The following is a 13,530-nucleotide window of genomic DNA, read 5'->3' as shown; positions in this document are numbered from 1 at the left end:
TTATTTTTAACACTTTACTATTTTCCAACTGCGCGTCGTGAAGGCTTTGTTTTTTTTTTACGGGCACCTGTTTTTTTTCACATTTTTGGGGTTTTTTCACATACCCCGAAAAACATCCGGGCAACGCCGGGTACCTCTCGCTAGTTATTTTATAAATATTGAAAATTTCATGAAAATTGGTTAATTTTTGATGATTTTTAAGTAGGCACCGCCAAAAATGGCCGCAAAATCAAGTTGTTGTTGTTTTTTAAAACTAAATTACATTTATTAAAATCCATTATTTCTGAGTAACTTTTTTTTTTCCAGAAAGATAAAACCCTGAATTTTATCATATAGAAAACAGAATAATGTAAAACTTTTTCTACTATTTTTAATTCAATTTTAAATGTTAAATTTTCCCAAAAAGTTAACAATTGTTATTTTTTGTCTTGCACAAAAAACGTACTTAAATATTAAAAAAAAAGGGTTTTTGAAATAATTTATTTATTCATTTATTGTCTAACTAAGATTTAGGATGATTTTCTAAGAGAATATGCAAAAATATTATAATATAAGTACCTGAATTTCAAATAATTCCACTTATTCATATATGTAACCAGATATTTCGCGTCGCCGAAGAGTTCAGATCGACTCTGTTTACGTTTTCTTTCGATGAGACGAAAACTATGGAAGACTAAACAGGCCAAAAAAACTTATTTTTCAGTGACGAAAATTTCAATGTATTATTAAGCTGAGGCTGGCCAGTACCAGATGGGTGACCATTTGTATGAGTTTGGTTTTTAATGTGTATGTGTGTGGGGGCCAGGCTCCCCAAAATGGGGGGAGGGGCAATTTAAAGCAGAATAAAAAAAAATTATTTCAGCGCGTTTGGTCCACCGTAGTCGAAAGGCGGCAAACGTTTTCAAACGAGATCGAAAAAAATGATGCTATTTTTAACACAAAGGGCACAATATTTATCGAATTTTTTTTTTTTGTATCGATTATTCAAAGCATGCTCTGTTTAATAATGGTCATGCATTATTCGGCTCGCTAAAAAAAAATTGTTAATTTATTTATCAAAAATTTTAAAATGGCTTTTTTCGTATAAATATAAAAAATTTTTTTTTTTTGTTTTGCTTAACTTAAATTAATTATTTTACTTAACATATTCACCGAATTTCACACTTCAAAACTCAAAAGCGGGATAATTAAACACAATCGAAGTTCTGATATTCAGACGTCAAAATAAGGTATGCAAACAATTTTTTTTTTTTTTTTTTTTTTTAATCTATAATTCTGTCCCTTACAACAACACAATATGTTTTGTTCAGTTTCAGATGATTATTTTAAGCATATTTGTTCCCACTTCAAAACAAGGGGGGGTTTTGTAAGCAAAAAAAAATATATATATAAATATCGTTTATGAAAAATAAGTACACTGTTATAAAGTTCATTCTTCTCCTAATAATCGCTGAAAATTTCGTATTGATCGGATAATTACCTGATTTTTGGTAGATTTTTAAAAAGACGGTCCGTCAAAAAGTACTGACCTGCCCCCCCAGTTTTGGCGGTGCCTATTTTTAAGTAAAGGGAAGGATCAAAATGTTTATACATTTTGAGCATCGGCATTCATTTTGCACGTACCTAAAAAAGATCATACATCAAAACTCACATAAATTGATCGAGTAGTTTTATTAAAAAGAAAAAAAAATCAAAATTTTATGGCTAATCGACGATCTTTCAACGCCATTTTTCCAGACAAGGGAGATAATTTTAAATGCTTAAAAATTTTAGGAAACAATTCTTAACATAGAAAGGTGGGTACGCATTGGAAAAATTCAAATTATCTTAAAAATAATTTTCTTTATAAAAATAAAACTACTTGGTGTTTATTTTTAATTTTCAACGTCTCACTGTTAAATTGACGACTTTATAGGGTTTCGAATATGCTGAAAACGAATATCACATTTAAATTTGGGACAGTCAAGTAATTTTCTGGATATTAGTACCTTTATTATCAAATGTAATCCATTTTGTTTTACTGGAGGCTATGTTTTTCTCAATTGAAAAGTTCTAATGCACGTGCATCCCCCTCCTCCCCATGTTAAGAATGGTTAACGCCACTGACATTTATTAATATATTGGAAAAAAATGTCTTAATATCCAGAAATCTTGTCTGCCCTAAATTTTAAATGTGATATTCGGGTTTGTATTACTGTACACATAGATTCGAAAAAGTTGTCAAAAAACAAATATAGAACAAATAAATGTTATCAAAGGCAAGATAAGTTACTTTTCTACCTAACTGGATATAATTCACGTGTTTTTATTCAGTGTAACATGTTTATTCAGCTCGAAAAACATGCAATGTTTACCGATGTATTGGAAAATTCAAAATGGCAGCCGACTGTCTCTCGGAGAGGGTACGTTTGGGAAAAGGTATTATAAATAATAAACTAGACAAAATACTGTTAGAAAACAACCGAATACATGTCAACTTATGTCACGGTAACATATATTGAGCGAATTTCTAACAGTATTTTGTCTAGTTTATTATTTATAATACCTTTTCCCAAACGTACCCTCTCCGAGAGACAGTCGGCTGCCATTTTGAATTTTCCAATACATCGGTAAACATTGCATGTTTTTCGAGCTGAATAAACATGTTACACTGAATAAAAACACGTGAATTATATCCAGTTAGGTAGAAAAGTAACTTATCTTGCCTTTGATAACATTTATTTGTCATATATTTATTTTGTGACAACTTTTTCGAATCTATGTGTACAGTAATACAAACCCTGATATTCACTTTCATCAGACCTGAGAATCTATAAAAATCGTCATTGGAGGGTGGAAAGAAAGTAAAAATTTACCAACTGCTTCATCAATTTACATGATTTTCTTTTCATTATAGGTACTAGGTGCTTTCAATAAGTTTCCAGACTTTTTTGTACAAGCATTTAAAATTGTTGTAGACTCTTGAAAAGCTAGTATGTCATTATTATACAACTTATGAGATGACTGACCAATTTTTATGATTTCAAGTTCAAATGAACAGCTACAGCAGAAATTGGAATACACCCTACTGATTGTCACAGCAGGTGAATTTCAAAAATGCAATCTGGACGTGGGAACACTTTAAGGGAATGATATGCAATAAAATTCTGTTTTAAACTTGGGAAAAAAAATGCCACAGAAACTTATGGAATTCTTCAGACTGCTTTTGGACCATCTTGCATGAATTGAATATCAGTTTTTGAGTGGTATAAGAGATTCAAGGAAGGCAGAGACTCTGTGAGGGATGCTGAGAGGTATGGGAATAGTAAGGAAGTCAGAACACCAGAGTTGATTGGCCAAATAAAGAATTTCATGTAAAAGGACCGTCGTGTGTCTATACAGACAATAAGTGCACAGTTTGATGTCAGTGTGGGAACTGTATGCACAATTATTCGTGAGGAACTGAAGATGTGGAACATTTACGGAAAGTTTGTCACACGGGTTCTCAGATAAGATCAGAAAGTCATGGGCACCAAGACAGTTCCTCACCCTTCCTATTGCCCAGACCTTGTTTCCTGTGACTTTTGGTTATTCCCTAAGCTCAAGGAAACTCTTAGAGGCTGTCGTTATGAGACAATTGAAGAGATGAAAGAGGCTGTGACGAGGGTCATTGACACACTTGTACAAGAGGACTTCCATGGGATCTTCCAGAAGTTGTTGGAACGATACAACAAGTGCATTGCTGCTGGAGGAGATTACTTCGAAGGGGACTAGAGTTTGACATGTGCACTATCAATAAAGGTGCCATATGAAAAAAATCTGGAAACTTATTGAAGGCACCTTGTATATATATATATATATATATATATGATGAAAATAATGGAAATAGTATTCCGACAAAATAGAGAAAATAAAAAGGAACAAACCGTATTATGTGTTCATCAACGTTTCGTCTTTATTTCATCCAGAGGAAGTCTCGAAATAAAGACGAAACGTTGATGAACACATAATATGGTTTGTTCCTTTTTATTTTCTCTCTCTCTCTATATATATATATATACTAGCTGTACCCTGCCACGCGTTGTGTTAATTTTAACGTTTAAAATTACGGCAAACGAATAGTTTCCAAGGTATGAAGAAATGTTAGTTTAAAAAAGTAGAGGATCACTTTTCCATAATTTTACGTAAAATGATCACCCACTTTATGGCCACGATTTTTTTTTTTATTGGGGTGGGGGGCTTTCTTTTCACCCTCGGAAGATCCTTTAAAATTCCAGCAAACACGTAGTTTCCAAGATATGAAGAAATGCACTCACCGGTATTTTTTTTGGGGGGGGGGGAAGACCCGGTTTGTTTTTCGTTCTTTTTTTGAAGGGGGATATTCAATTATAGAATTTGTATAGTTTTGTAACAGGTGCTTATGCGGTTTAACTGTTTTAACATAAGTAACGTGCCGACATTAACCGAACAGAAGAACTGTTTAATATTTTACAAAAATTCTGTTTACATTTGGTGGGAGGCGGTGGAGGGGCCGTGGCCGCCAAAACACCCCCGCTCCTCCAACCAATTTAAACAGGTAATTTTAAAGGATTTTCCAAGAGTAGAAAGAAAGTTCCCCCTGAAAAAAATCGTGGCCACAAAGTGGGTGATCATTTTACGTTAAATTATGGAAAAGTGATCCTCCACTTTTTTAAACTAACATTTCTTCATATCTTGGAAACTACTCGTTTGCCTTAATTATAAACGTTAATTTAGTTTTCAGCGACCCCGAAAACCTATAAGAGTGGTAATTTTAAAGGAATTTTCGAGGGTGGAGTAATTTTTCATATTTACCTTCTTCCCCCCCCCCCCAATAAAATAAGAAATTAAGAATTAGACAAATTTATTTTAGGTAGGCTTTGCCAGGAAAGCTTTTTAAAATAAAAAATTAAAATAAACAAATGGTGCTAGTGCACTTACCGATCTGCGCTATTTTAAGTCTGTTGGTCACTATGGAACTCAACGTGAGACAGGCCTTAATGGAAAATTTTATCAAAATTTCAGGATGCTATTTTTTCTTTTTTCAATAACATAAGAAATTAAGAATTAGACAAATTTATTTTAGGTAGGCTTCGACAGGAAAGCTTTTAAAAAATAAAAAAAATTAAGATAAACAAATGGTGCTAGTGCACTTACCGATCAGCACTATTTTTTAAATCGTATTTCCAAGTTTAATTAAAGTTTTATGTTTTTTTTATTCAATTGTAAGGTTAAAGTACAAAAAAAATATATATATATATAATTTAAAAAATAGGGATTTTTTTTTTTTTTTTACCCATCTATTAATTAGATAGTTAAATGTTATAATTCGAAAGTCGTCAACGTGTGGTGCACGTGAAAAGGCTCATTTCTACCGGAAATGAAATGGCGGACAATCTCGCAGTTACAAAAAATATTTTTATTTCATTTAATATATTTTTATAATTTGCGATGTTAATTTATTTTAATAACATGCAAACATTCCTTGACTTTACAGATAAATTTTCTGAGAATTTGAATTAAATTGGTAATGTAGAAATCTGGTTTTATCGACTTTGAACGAACCAAGAATTACATTTTTATATATATATATATATATATATATATATATATAAATTTGTATTCCTGCCTGTTTGTTTGTTTGTAATTTGATTAATATATAAAAAATATCCGTTGTTAACTTCATTTATTTCTATATATAGTATGATTATTGCATATTTTACGAATGAGGTAACCTCATTTGCATATTATATTAAGAAAAATCGATTTTACTAAATAGCTGTATATTACTGTTTTTAGTAAGAGAATTGTTTTTAGTGTTCTATTTAAGATTGTTATTTAAAGTTGATTTATATTGATAATGTATTTAATTTATTTTGAATTATTAATACCGACATCGGGGAGAGGGTGACTTGATAATGTAATAATGTTCCTATGTAACTTTATTCTGCATTTTCTTAACTTGTATATACATATATACACACACATATAAATTCGTATTTCTGTCTTGTTTGTTTGTTTACAGTTTGATTAATATATACAAAAGGTGCATTACTTTCCTATTTCATTTATTTCTATATATAGTTTGATTCTTGCAAAACATATGATTAAAAAGTAACCTCATTTGCATATTACATTAAGAAAAATCGATTTTACTAAATAACTATGTTAATTACTGTTTATAGCAAGAGAATTCTTTTAAGTGTTCTATTTAAGATTATTTAAATTTGATTTCTATTGATAATATATTTAATTTAATTTATTTTGAATTATTATTACCAACATCGATATTTTTAGAAACCAGAATTTCCCTCCATATCAGGCCAGGTCAAAACCAGTATCATCTGAAAAAAACGATTACTCGAGTGCATAATATATGAGAATTAGAAAAAAAAATTAATTCTGTGGTAGTCAACTGGACCGTTTCTTGCAAGGGAAGAGGCGTCACGTTTTGCGATGCCATTTTATGCCAGTCACTTACGCATTTATATTTATATACGTTTGGCAAAAGCGTTTATGACTTAGCTTTCTTTTTACGCGTTTCAGGTTCGAGCCTGCTTACGCGGCTAATGTTTTTTTTTTTTTTTAGCTGTTACACAGCCATTCAATGCTATTTTTATTGAAATAAAAGTTGTTTTGCTTCGTTTTTTTTTTTGTTTTTTTTTTGTGGTGGAGGGCACGTTGTCACCTACTTCTTCCATTCTTTTCTGTGGGGGATTACTCAATATCCTTAGTATAGCAGCTCTGTTCAAACCAAATTTCATGTCCACCCGGGTAACGCTGGGTATTCATGCTAGTACATATATATATATACAGGGTGACCCAAAATAAACAAAGTACATAGAAAGTATATCTAGAAGATATGCTGTAGAACGGAGAAAAAAAAGGCCAAAGACCCTAGTGTTTTGCTGCGATGTTTTGAATATAATAAACTAGTTATGACCAAAGTTTCATTTCATTTGGACAAAACACTAAGAAACGGGGCCTAATTAGAGTTGGGACCCGTTTTATATACAGACGTGTCTTTCATTTTCTTGAAAGGGCGAGTTATGCACTTGCACCAATTATCCTCCATTTCTGAGACATTCTAACTTTTTATAGTTGTTTAATTGGGGAGGGGGAAGCGATTGTGCAGTATAATTAACTAGATAAAAGGTATTAAAAAAAAAGAAACAAATAGTTGTTTTGCTTTCTCTTCCCTGCGACCTCTTTCTCACAGAAGAAACGTTGCGAGCCTGTCTCTGCTTTAATATTTTCATGGTAAGTGCTCGTCTCCCCTCACCAAACTTTCGTGAGAAACACTCGTCTAGCTGAAAGCACTCTCGATAATTTCCCCCACTCTTTATCTGTACCTAAACCTAAACATAGATTCCATGAACAAAACTTCATTCTTAGACCTGCATGCTTGTGAAACTCTCTTCTATTTGTCTGCTTTCCAGCTGACTCTAATATTGTCGTCTTCAAGTCCAACGTAAACAAATTCTTGATGAGCCGTTCCCCTTAAGTAATCCAATTTACCAAATTTCCACAACTAACAATTACAACATTGTCCTATTGACCACTGTACACTTATTAACCCTTATCCTCGAGTGGCCTTTGGGCCTTGATAAGTGGTGACTACTTTGTAAAAAGAAAAAAAGACTTTTGCAAAAACGTAAGAAAATTTACTGTTTCATTCTACCTTGATAATTTTCACATGTGTTTATGGATTGTAAGATTTATTATTTATGCATTTGTTATTGTCACTTTTGCTTAGCCAAATTGTAACATGGCTGTTAAGTGCCGTTACACTTCAAACTTCTTGGACAATCATGCTATCTGGAATTGTAGCAAAGTTACAAACAAAAAAAAAAAAAAAACGGAAAGAAATAAGAATCCAACACTGCATTATTTTTTAAAAATGAAATTCATTTATTCGTGGTTCTTCCAAGACAACACATTTCATTATCTTTTCAAAGTCTTTTTGCACACGTATGTGCTTTTTAAAAGTCTCTGTCCTCGCCACCTCACGCTAGCGCTCTGAGCGCTTTCTCTGTTTCTCTATTTACACGATCATCTTCCCCGGGACGCAATTTGCTTCTCTTCTCAATCATGTGGTGTATTTTTTCTCCTTTTCTTGTGATACAAACTAGCGCACACATGCTAATTTGCATACATGCTTTAACAGCTGCTGCTGCTAATATTTTTGCTAGCCAGCTATCCTTCGGCTGTTGCTGATTTTCTCATGTGCCCATACTCACTCTGTTATAAAACTAGCGTGCCTTTCAACATGACTGACAATTTTGAAGGGACTTGGTTGCAAATTTTAGGCTTAAAATATCATTAAAAAATTTAAAGAGAATTAGTGGAACAGTAAGTCCAAGTCCGAGAGTGGTTGCCAATCGGATTAGGGTAATTTTTTATTTTTTAAGCCTGAAATTAGCACCTTCCAAAACGAATTGAATGCCATTTTTGTTCATCTTAGTTAAACAGACGTTCTTCTACCAAACCGGTCCAATTGAAATGCTTGACAGAACACCACTCAAACAAGTTGATCTCTCAGCAGTCACATAGCATCCACCAAAAAAGGCGTCCACGTCAGAATCGCCAAGGCTTGGGGTGCACTTAATCAGCTGAAAGTTATATGAAAATCTGCCCTCTCGGAACAGATCAAGAAAAACTTTTTTAGAGCCGTAACGGAAATGGCGCTGCTTTATGGTTCATCAGTACAGACTCTCAGTAAAAAACTTGAAAGTTAGATGGAAGTTACACTAGAATGCTCTAAGCAGAGTTAAACTTAAACTGGAAAACACACCCAACCAATAGCCATCTATTTGGTTGGTTGCATGGGATCTCTTCAGTATTAAGAGAAAGAAAAATACAATATGCCGGACATTGTGACAGAAGAAAAGATTAGTGATGTGGTACTGTGGCATTCTAAACACGGAACGGCTAAAGTAGAAAGACCTGTCAAGCCATACACAAAATTATTGACAGAAGTTTCATATTCATGCGAGCAAGGAAATTATTAAAATCTTGCATATAAAAATTATGCCAAATCTGTAATTTAAAAAAAAGAAAAGAAATATTTTTGCTATTATAATATTTTGGTGTGAAAATATTAAATAAACAATGCTTAATTCAATGGTAATATTGGTAATTCAAGAATATAATTTTTCTTCAAGTTATATCAAATTCATTAATACAGACTTTAGGGGCCTTTTTTCGTAATGTTCCTGTAAAAATTAAATATTTTTTAAATTGTTATAATTTACGATGCTTTATTTTCATAAAAAAAGTAAAAATAAATTCCGTCATTTTTTTTTTTTTTTTTTTTTAACTACAGAAAACCATAACTTTAGTAACGGCATTTTTTGTTAAAACAAAATAATACATTTCCTCTAAGATTTAAATAAAAATAATGGGTTCAATATATTCCATGATCATTATTTTATAAATACTGAAAATTTACAAGGTGAAGATCTTCCTAAGGTCATGGAAGATAGACCTGTGGAGAGAAAGAATCAATTTGGTCAAGGCAACATGATAAACAGACGCGATGATCGCCGACCACACGTGAAATGTGGCAAAGAGAAACAGCAGTTGATTCAGAGAATAAACACTGTGTATAAACGTGCAGACGGTTATATGCAAATATCAAGCTGTGGCGAAATGACAAGGAAAAAAGACGATAAAAAAGGAGAACGTTCGAGATCACGTAAGAGGCATCGATCACATGAGGTACATCACAGCGGTAATGAGAGAGTGAGTAAATAAATGTTGTACAAAAAAAAAGGGTCGAGTTGAAGTTCTTTTCTATTTTTTGTCCACTTTACGACTGAGACTACAACGTGTTGGTTCCCGGACAATGTTTCACTCGTGCTTGTATGTATAAAGAACATTTTTATTTAGTTGTTGCAAGTGTTCTGCTAGGTGTCATCTAGCCAACAAGACTCCAGCTGTTTTTTTACAATGAGTCACTTATCTAGATAGTCTGCTAGGAACCAAGAATTGGTTCACTGCAACAAAACTAAAAAAAGAAAAGTTTAGATTTTAAAATCTAGAACAACATAGTATTTTAAAAATACTAAAATATTTCTTTCAACATGGTTTGGCAGATGCTAATTCACCCCATTCATTCAGAAAAAAAAATCTTAATTATCAAAAAAAAATTCTTTCTTATCAAAAAGAAAAAAAAATTTAAAGGTGATAACATGTTATGAGCTGGCAGTAAGAATTTTTTTTAAATATGAGGTTGTGTTGGTGGAAAGAGTTGATTCACTGCTGTAGAGTGGTGTGCTGAGCAAGTAGGCCCAGTACATTTCTGAAGTTATGAATTATAAATGATTAGCGGAGGTACCTGGTGTTGCCTGGGTTTGGAGAGGTGGTTTAGTAAGGATATTGAGCAAGGGCCAGGTGTAAAAAAGAACAAAAAAAAACATGGCTACTAGATGGAAAAATAAAAGAAGGGATAAAATGAGCGGAAAAAAAAATCACATAAATAACATTGTTTAAATGTTAAAACTTTTTTAAAAATCAGAAAAAAAAAAAAAAAAAGGTCCGTTACATGGGTGCAAACGTGATGGAAAAATAAAAGAAGGGAAAATGAAGAAGCGTACAAAAAGAAAATGGCATAAATAACTCTGTTTAAAGTTTAAAACGTTTTTTAAAAATTGAAAGAAAAAAAAAGTAATCCTGAAGTTTATGATGCGACCTTGATAACCACTGCTCCATGATGAAGTCAGCGAAGTAACGTTTTTTTTTTTTTTTTCTCCTATTTAAACCAATTTTAGAAAGAACATCATTTGCGCATGTTTGCTTGCCTAAATCATTGTGAAGGTATGATTTTTTGCTATCCTCCCTCATCGCAAATGTCTATTTCTACATGTAATAATTGACCGATTTTTTTTTTTAATTCTCATATATTATTCGACTGAGACGTTGCTCTTTCAGATGCTACTGGTATGGACTCGGTCCAATGTCGCTAAGAAAAGTGCTAGTGAGACATATAAACATACATATACATAAACAGACGTTTGAGATTTATATACTAGACTAGCAAGGGTGCCTGGCGTTGCCCGAGTATTTGTCGGTGTAAAAAAAAAAAAAAAAAAGGATTTGGTAGGAAGGTAGGCTCCAACCTGAAGCCTTGAAGCGAAGGGGGTGGAAAAGAAAGGTGTGAAAAACCTGACATCTTACCCGCTCGGCCAGGACAGGAGAGGAACTGAAAAGCGTTTGAATTTAACGATTAAAAACTTAAATGACAGGTGCATGAATTTAATGAGGTCAAACAAAACGCGACTTAACTTTTGGCTGCAAGCCAGTTTCTGTGTATTTGTTTGTTTCCCCCGCCAAGATATTGGGGAAAACAGCTCCCTTAAAAAAGGGGAGTGTCCAAATGAATAGCAATTGTCTATGACGGGTTTATTTTCCCAGCATTGATCTAACCTTATTGCTTTCTGGATGTCTCAACACGAAAGGTCGAGAACGACTTCGCTTTCAGTTTTGCTTTTTTTTTATACTGAAAAGCCAAAGAAGCAAGCGGCGAGTGAAAAAAATTGCCAAAAATAACATGTAAAAGTCGCTGAAATTAAAGATACACACGACCGCATTTCGTGAATCGTAGATATTATAATCTAGACAGTATATAAAAAGTTCTAAGAATGAGTGACCACCCTGAGCGCTCCCAGAAAAAAACCTTCGCCGGACATACACAAAAAATTCACACACACACACAAACACACACACATTTTCATTTTTATATAAAAGATGTGTAAATTTCAGTTTTTTAAAGACTCCGGGAAGATCCCTTATTAGACCATCCATTAAAATAGTGGCTCACGAGTCTCTGATTATGGAATAGTAACCTCATTTAAAGAAATATTTTTAAAAATAAAAAACAAGTCTTTAAAACATGGAAAATTAGCATTTTTTTTTTTTTTTTAAAGAGAATAAATGGCAATTATGCAAAGAAGATACCATGCTAAAATAATAGTAATATTTAGAAACCCATTCTTAAAATGGTGAAGGTGGTTTGTAACTACTTTTTGTACTTTCACCTAACAATTTCATAAACAAAAGATACTGTAAACTTGAATTTAACTCGAAAATATTATAAAAAAAAAAAAATAGCATGGTGCCTTTTTTAAATTTCTGTTTCTTTTCTCTTTTTTTCTGCAGTCGGAGAAATGCTTCCTGGATGTCCAAAATGACCGCCGTGAAAAGAACCAGCATCTCCTCTCGATTCAGATGAGTCTGAAACAGATCAGCAATGAACTGGAAAAGACGAGTCGGACCGACGACAAATACCTCAGCCTGCTGACCGAAGAGCATACAATTATCCGCAATGAGAAGGCCCTTGAGGAGGAAGTGCGCCAGTTGGAGAAGCAGGAACGGGAGACGTTCTCTGTCCTCTCGACCTCGTTGCGTGAGAGCCACGAAAAGGAGCGGGCTCAAGCAGAGCGGACCAAGTACTGGTCGGTGATCGGTTCAGTCATTGGTGCCTTCCTTGGCATCTTGGGAACGACGATAAACAACAAGATGAAGATGCGGGAATTGCGATCCATCGTGAGGGAAGCTACCAGCGATGGCGAAAAACAGAGAGAGATCACAGAGAAATTGATGGATACCTTGAAAAATCAAGTGTCTTCAACTGAAACCTTTATGGCACACGTGAAACACACCCTTGATGCTAAAAATTCCCCACTACCTAATACCGCAATCGAGCCAGTGCTTCCGTCTCGGGTTCCAGAGGTGACTCCTTCCAACCTTGATTTATCAAAGCTGGAAGAACAGACTGATAAGTTGTTGTCAGCCGTTAAGAATCAGGATGAATTCCTTAACGCTGAGCTTTCGTCGATAAAGAATCTGCTGCTGCTTAGGCCAATTACGAAAGAGGTCGAAAACGCAAATATTGTCTACGTCGGTCCAGAAATTAATGAACTTTTCGATAATGTTAACCAACGATTGGAGCAGAAACTAAAACTGAATTCCCTTGTAACTGTTACTGTTTTGTATAGTGCTTTCGCGCTCACGTTACCCGTACTTTATGCGATTTTTGGCGGCAATTGAGGACCTTTTTTTTTAAGTTATGTGTAGTTTTTTTATTTTTTATTTTTTTATTTGTGTGTGTGTTTCTCTTTGGATGAAAAGGACCATGACAAAAATCCAAAGGCTTTTTTATAGGGAGCAAGAATAAATTCTACAGACATTAAATTTTTTTTTTTTTTTAATGTTTTTGCCAGCGTCTGGAACTGAAAAGCTGTCATTTTTATGTTCAGTACCTTTAGTGTATACATGGATGTCTGTTAGGGCATTCTTATACGCTAAGGATCGTCAAGTTATGGCATGTGGGGATATGAGTACTCTGTCTTATAGTGGAATCTGCTTTTTCTCAGACTTTCGTTTTTAATCAAGTTTTTATATATTTTGTTTATTCAGTTGTTAGGTGAAAGTACAGAACAGGCAAAGGAAGTCCCCTCCTCCACCCATGTTAAGAATGTTTTTTCTAAATCATAACGTTATTATTATTTATTTTATTATTTTTTTTACTCA

General features: G+C 33.4%; 1 protein-coding gene across 2 annotated transcripts in view; it reads left to right on the top strand.

Moving 5' to 3' along the window:
- The window catches only part of LOC145252585 (mitochondrial potassium channel-like), a 388,073-nt gene extending 374,882 nt beyond the window's left edge, over window positions 1-13,191 (top strand). For both annotated transcript variants that reach the window (XM_080112249.1, XM_080112248.1), the window contains one exon: window positions 12,157-13,191. In XM_080112249.1, coding sequence (XP_079968375.1) covers window positions 12,157-13,047 — 891 coding nt within the window. In that variant the 3' untranslated portion in view covers window positions 13,048-13,191. The remainder of the gene's footprint in view (window positions 1-12,156) is intronic.
- Window positions 13,192-13,530: the final 339 nt, after the last annotated feature.

Source organism: Euprymna scolopes, chromosome 29 (assembly GCF_053919585.1).
Source record: "Euprymna scolopes isolate OS-2025 chromosome 29, ASM5391958v1, whole genome shotgun sequence".
Taxonomy (NCBI): domain Eukaryota; kingdom Metazoa; phylum Mollusca; class Cephalopoda; order Sepiida; family Sepiolidae; genus Euprymna; species Euprymna scolopes.
Note: the sequence above shows the minus strand (reverse complement) of the source record. Positions and strands in the feature narration are given on the sequence as shown.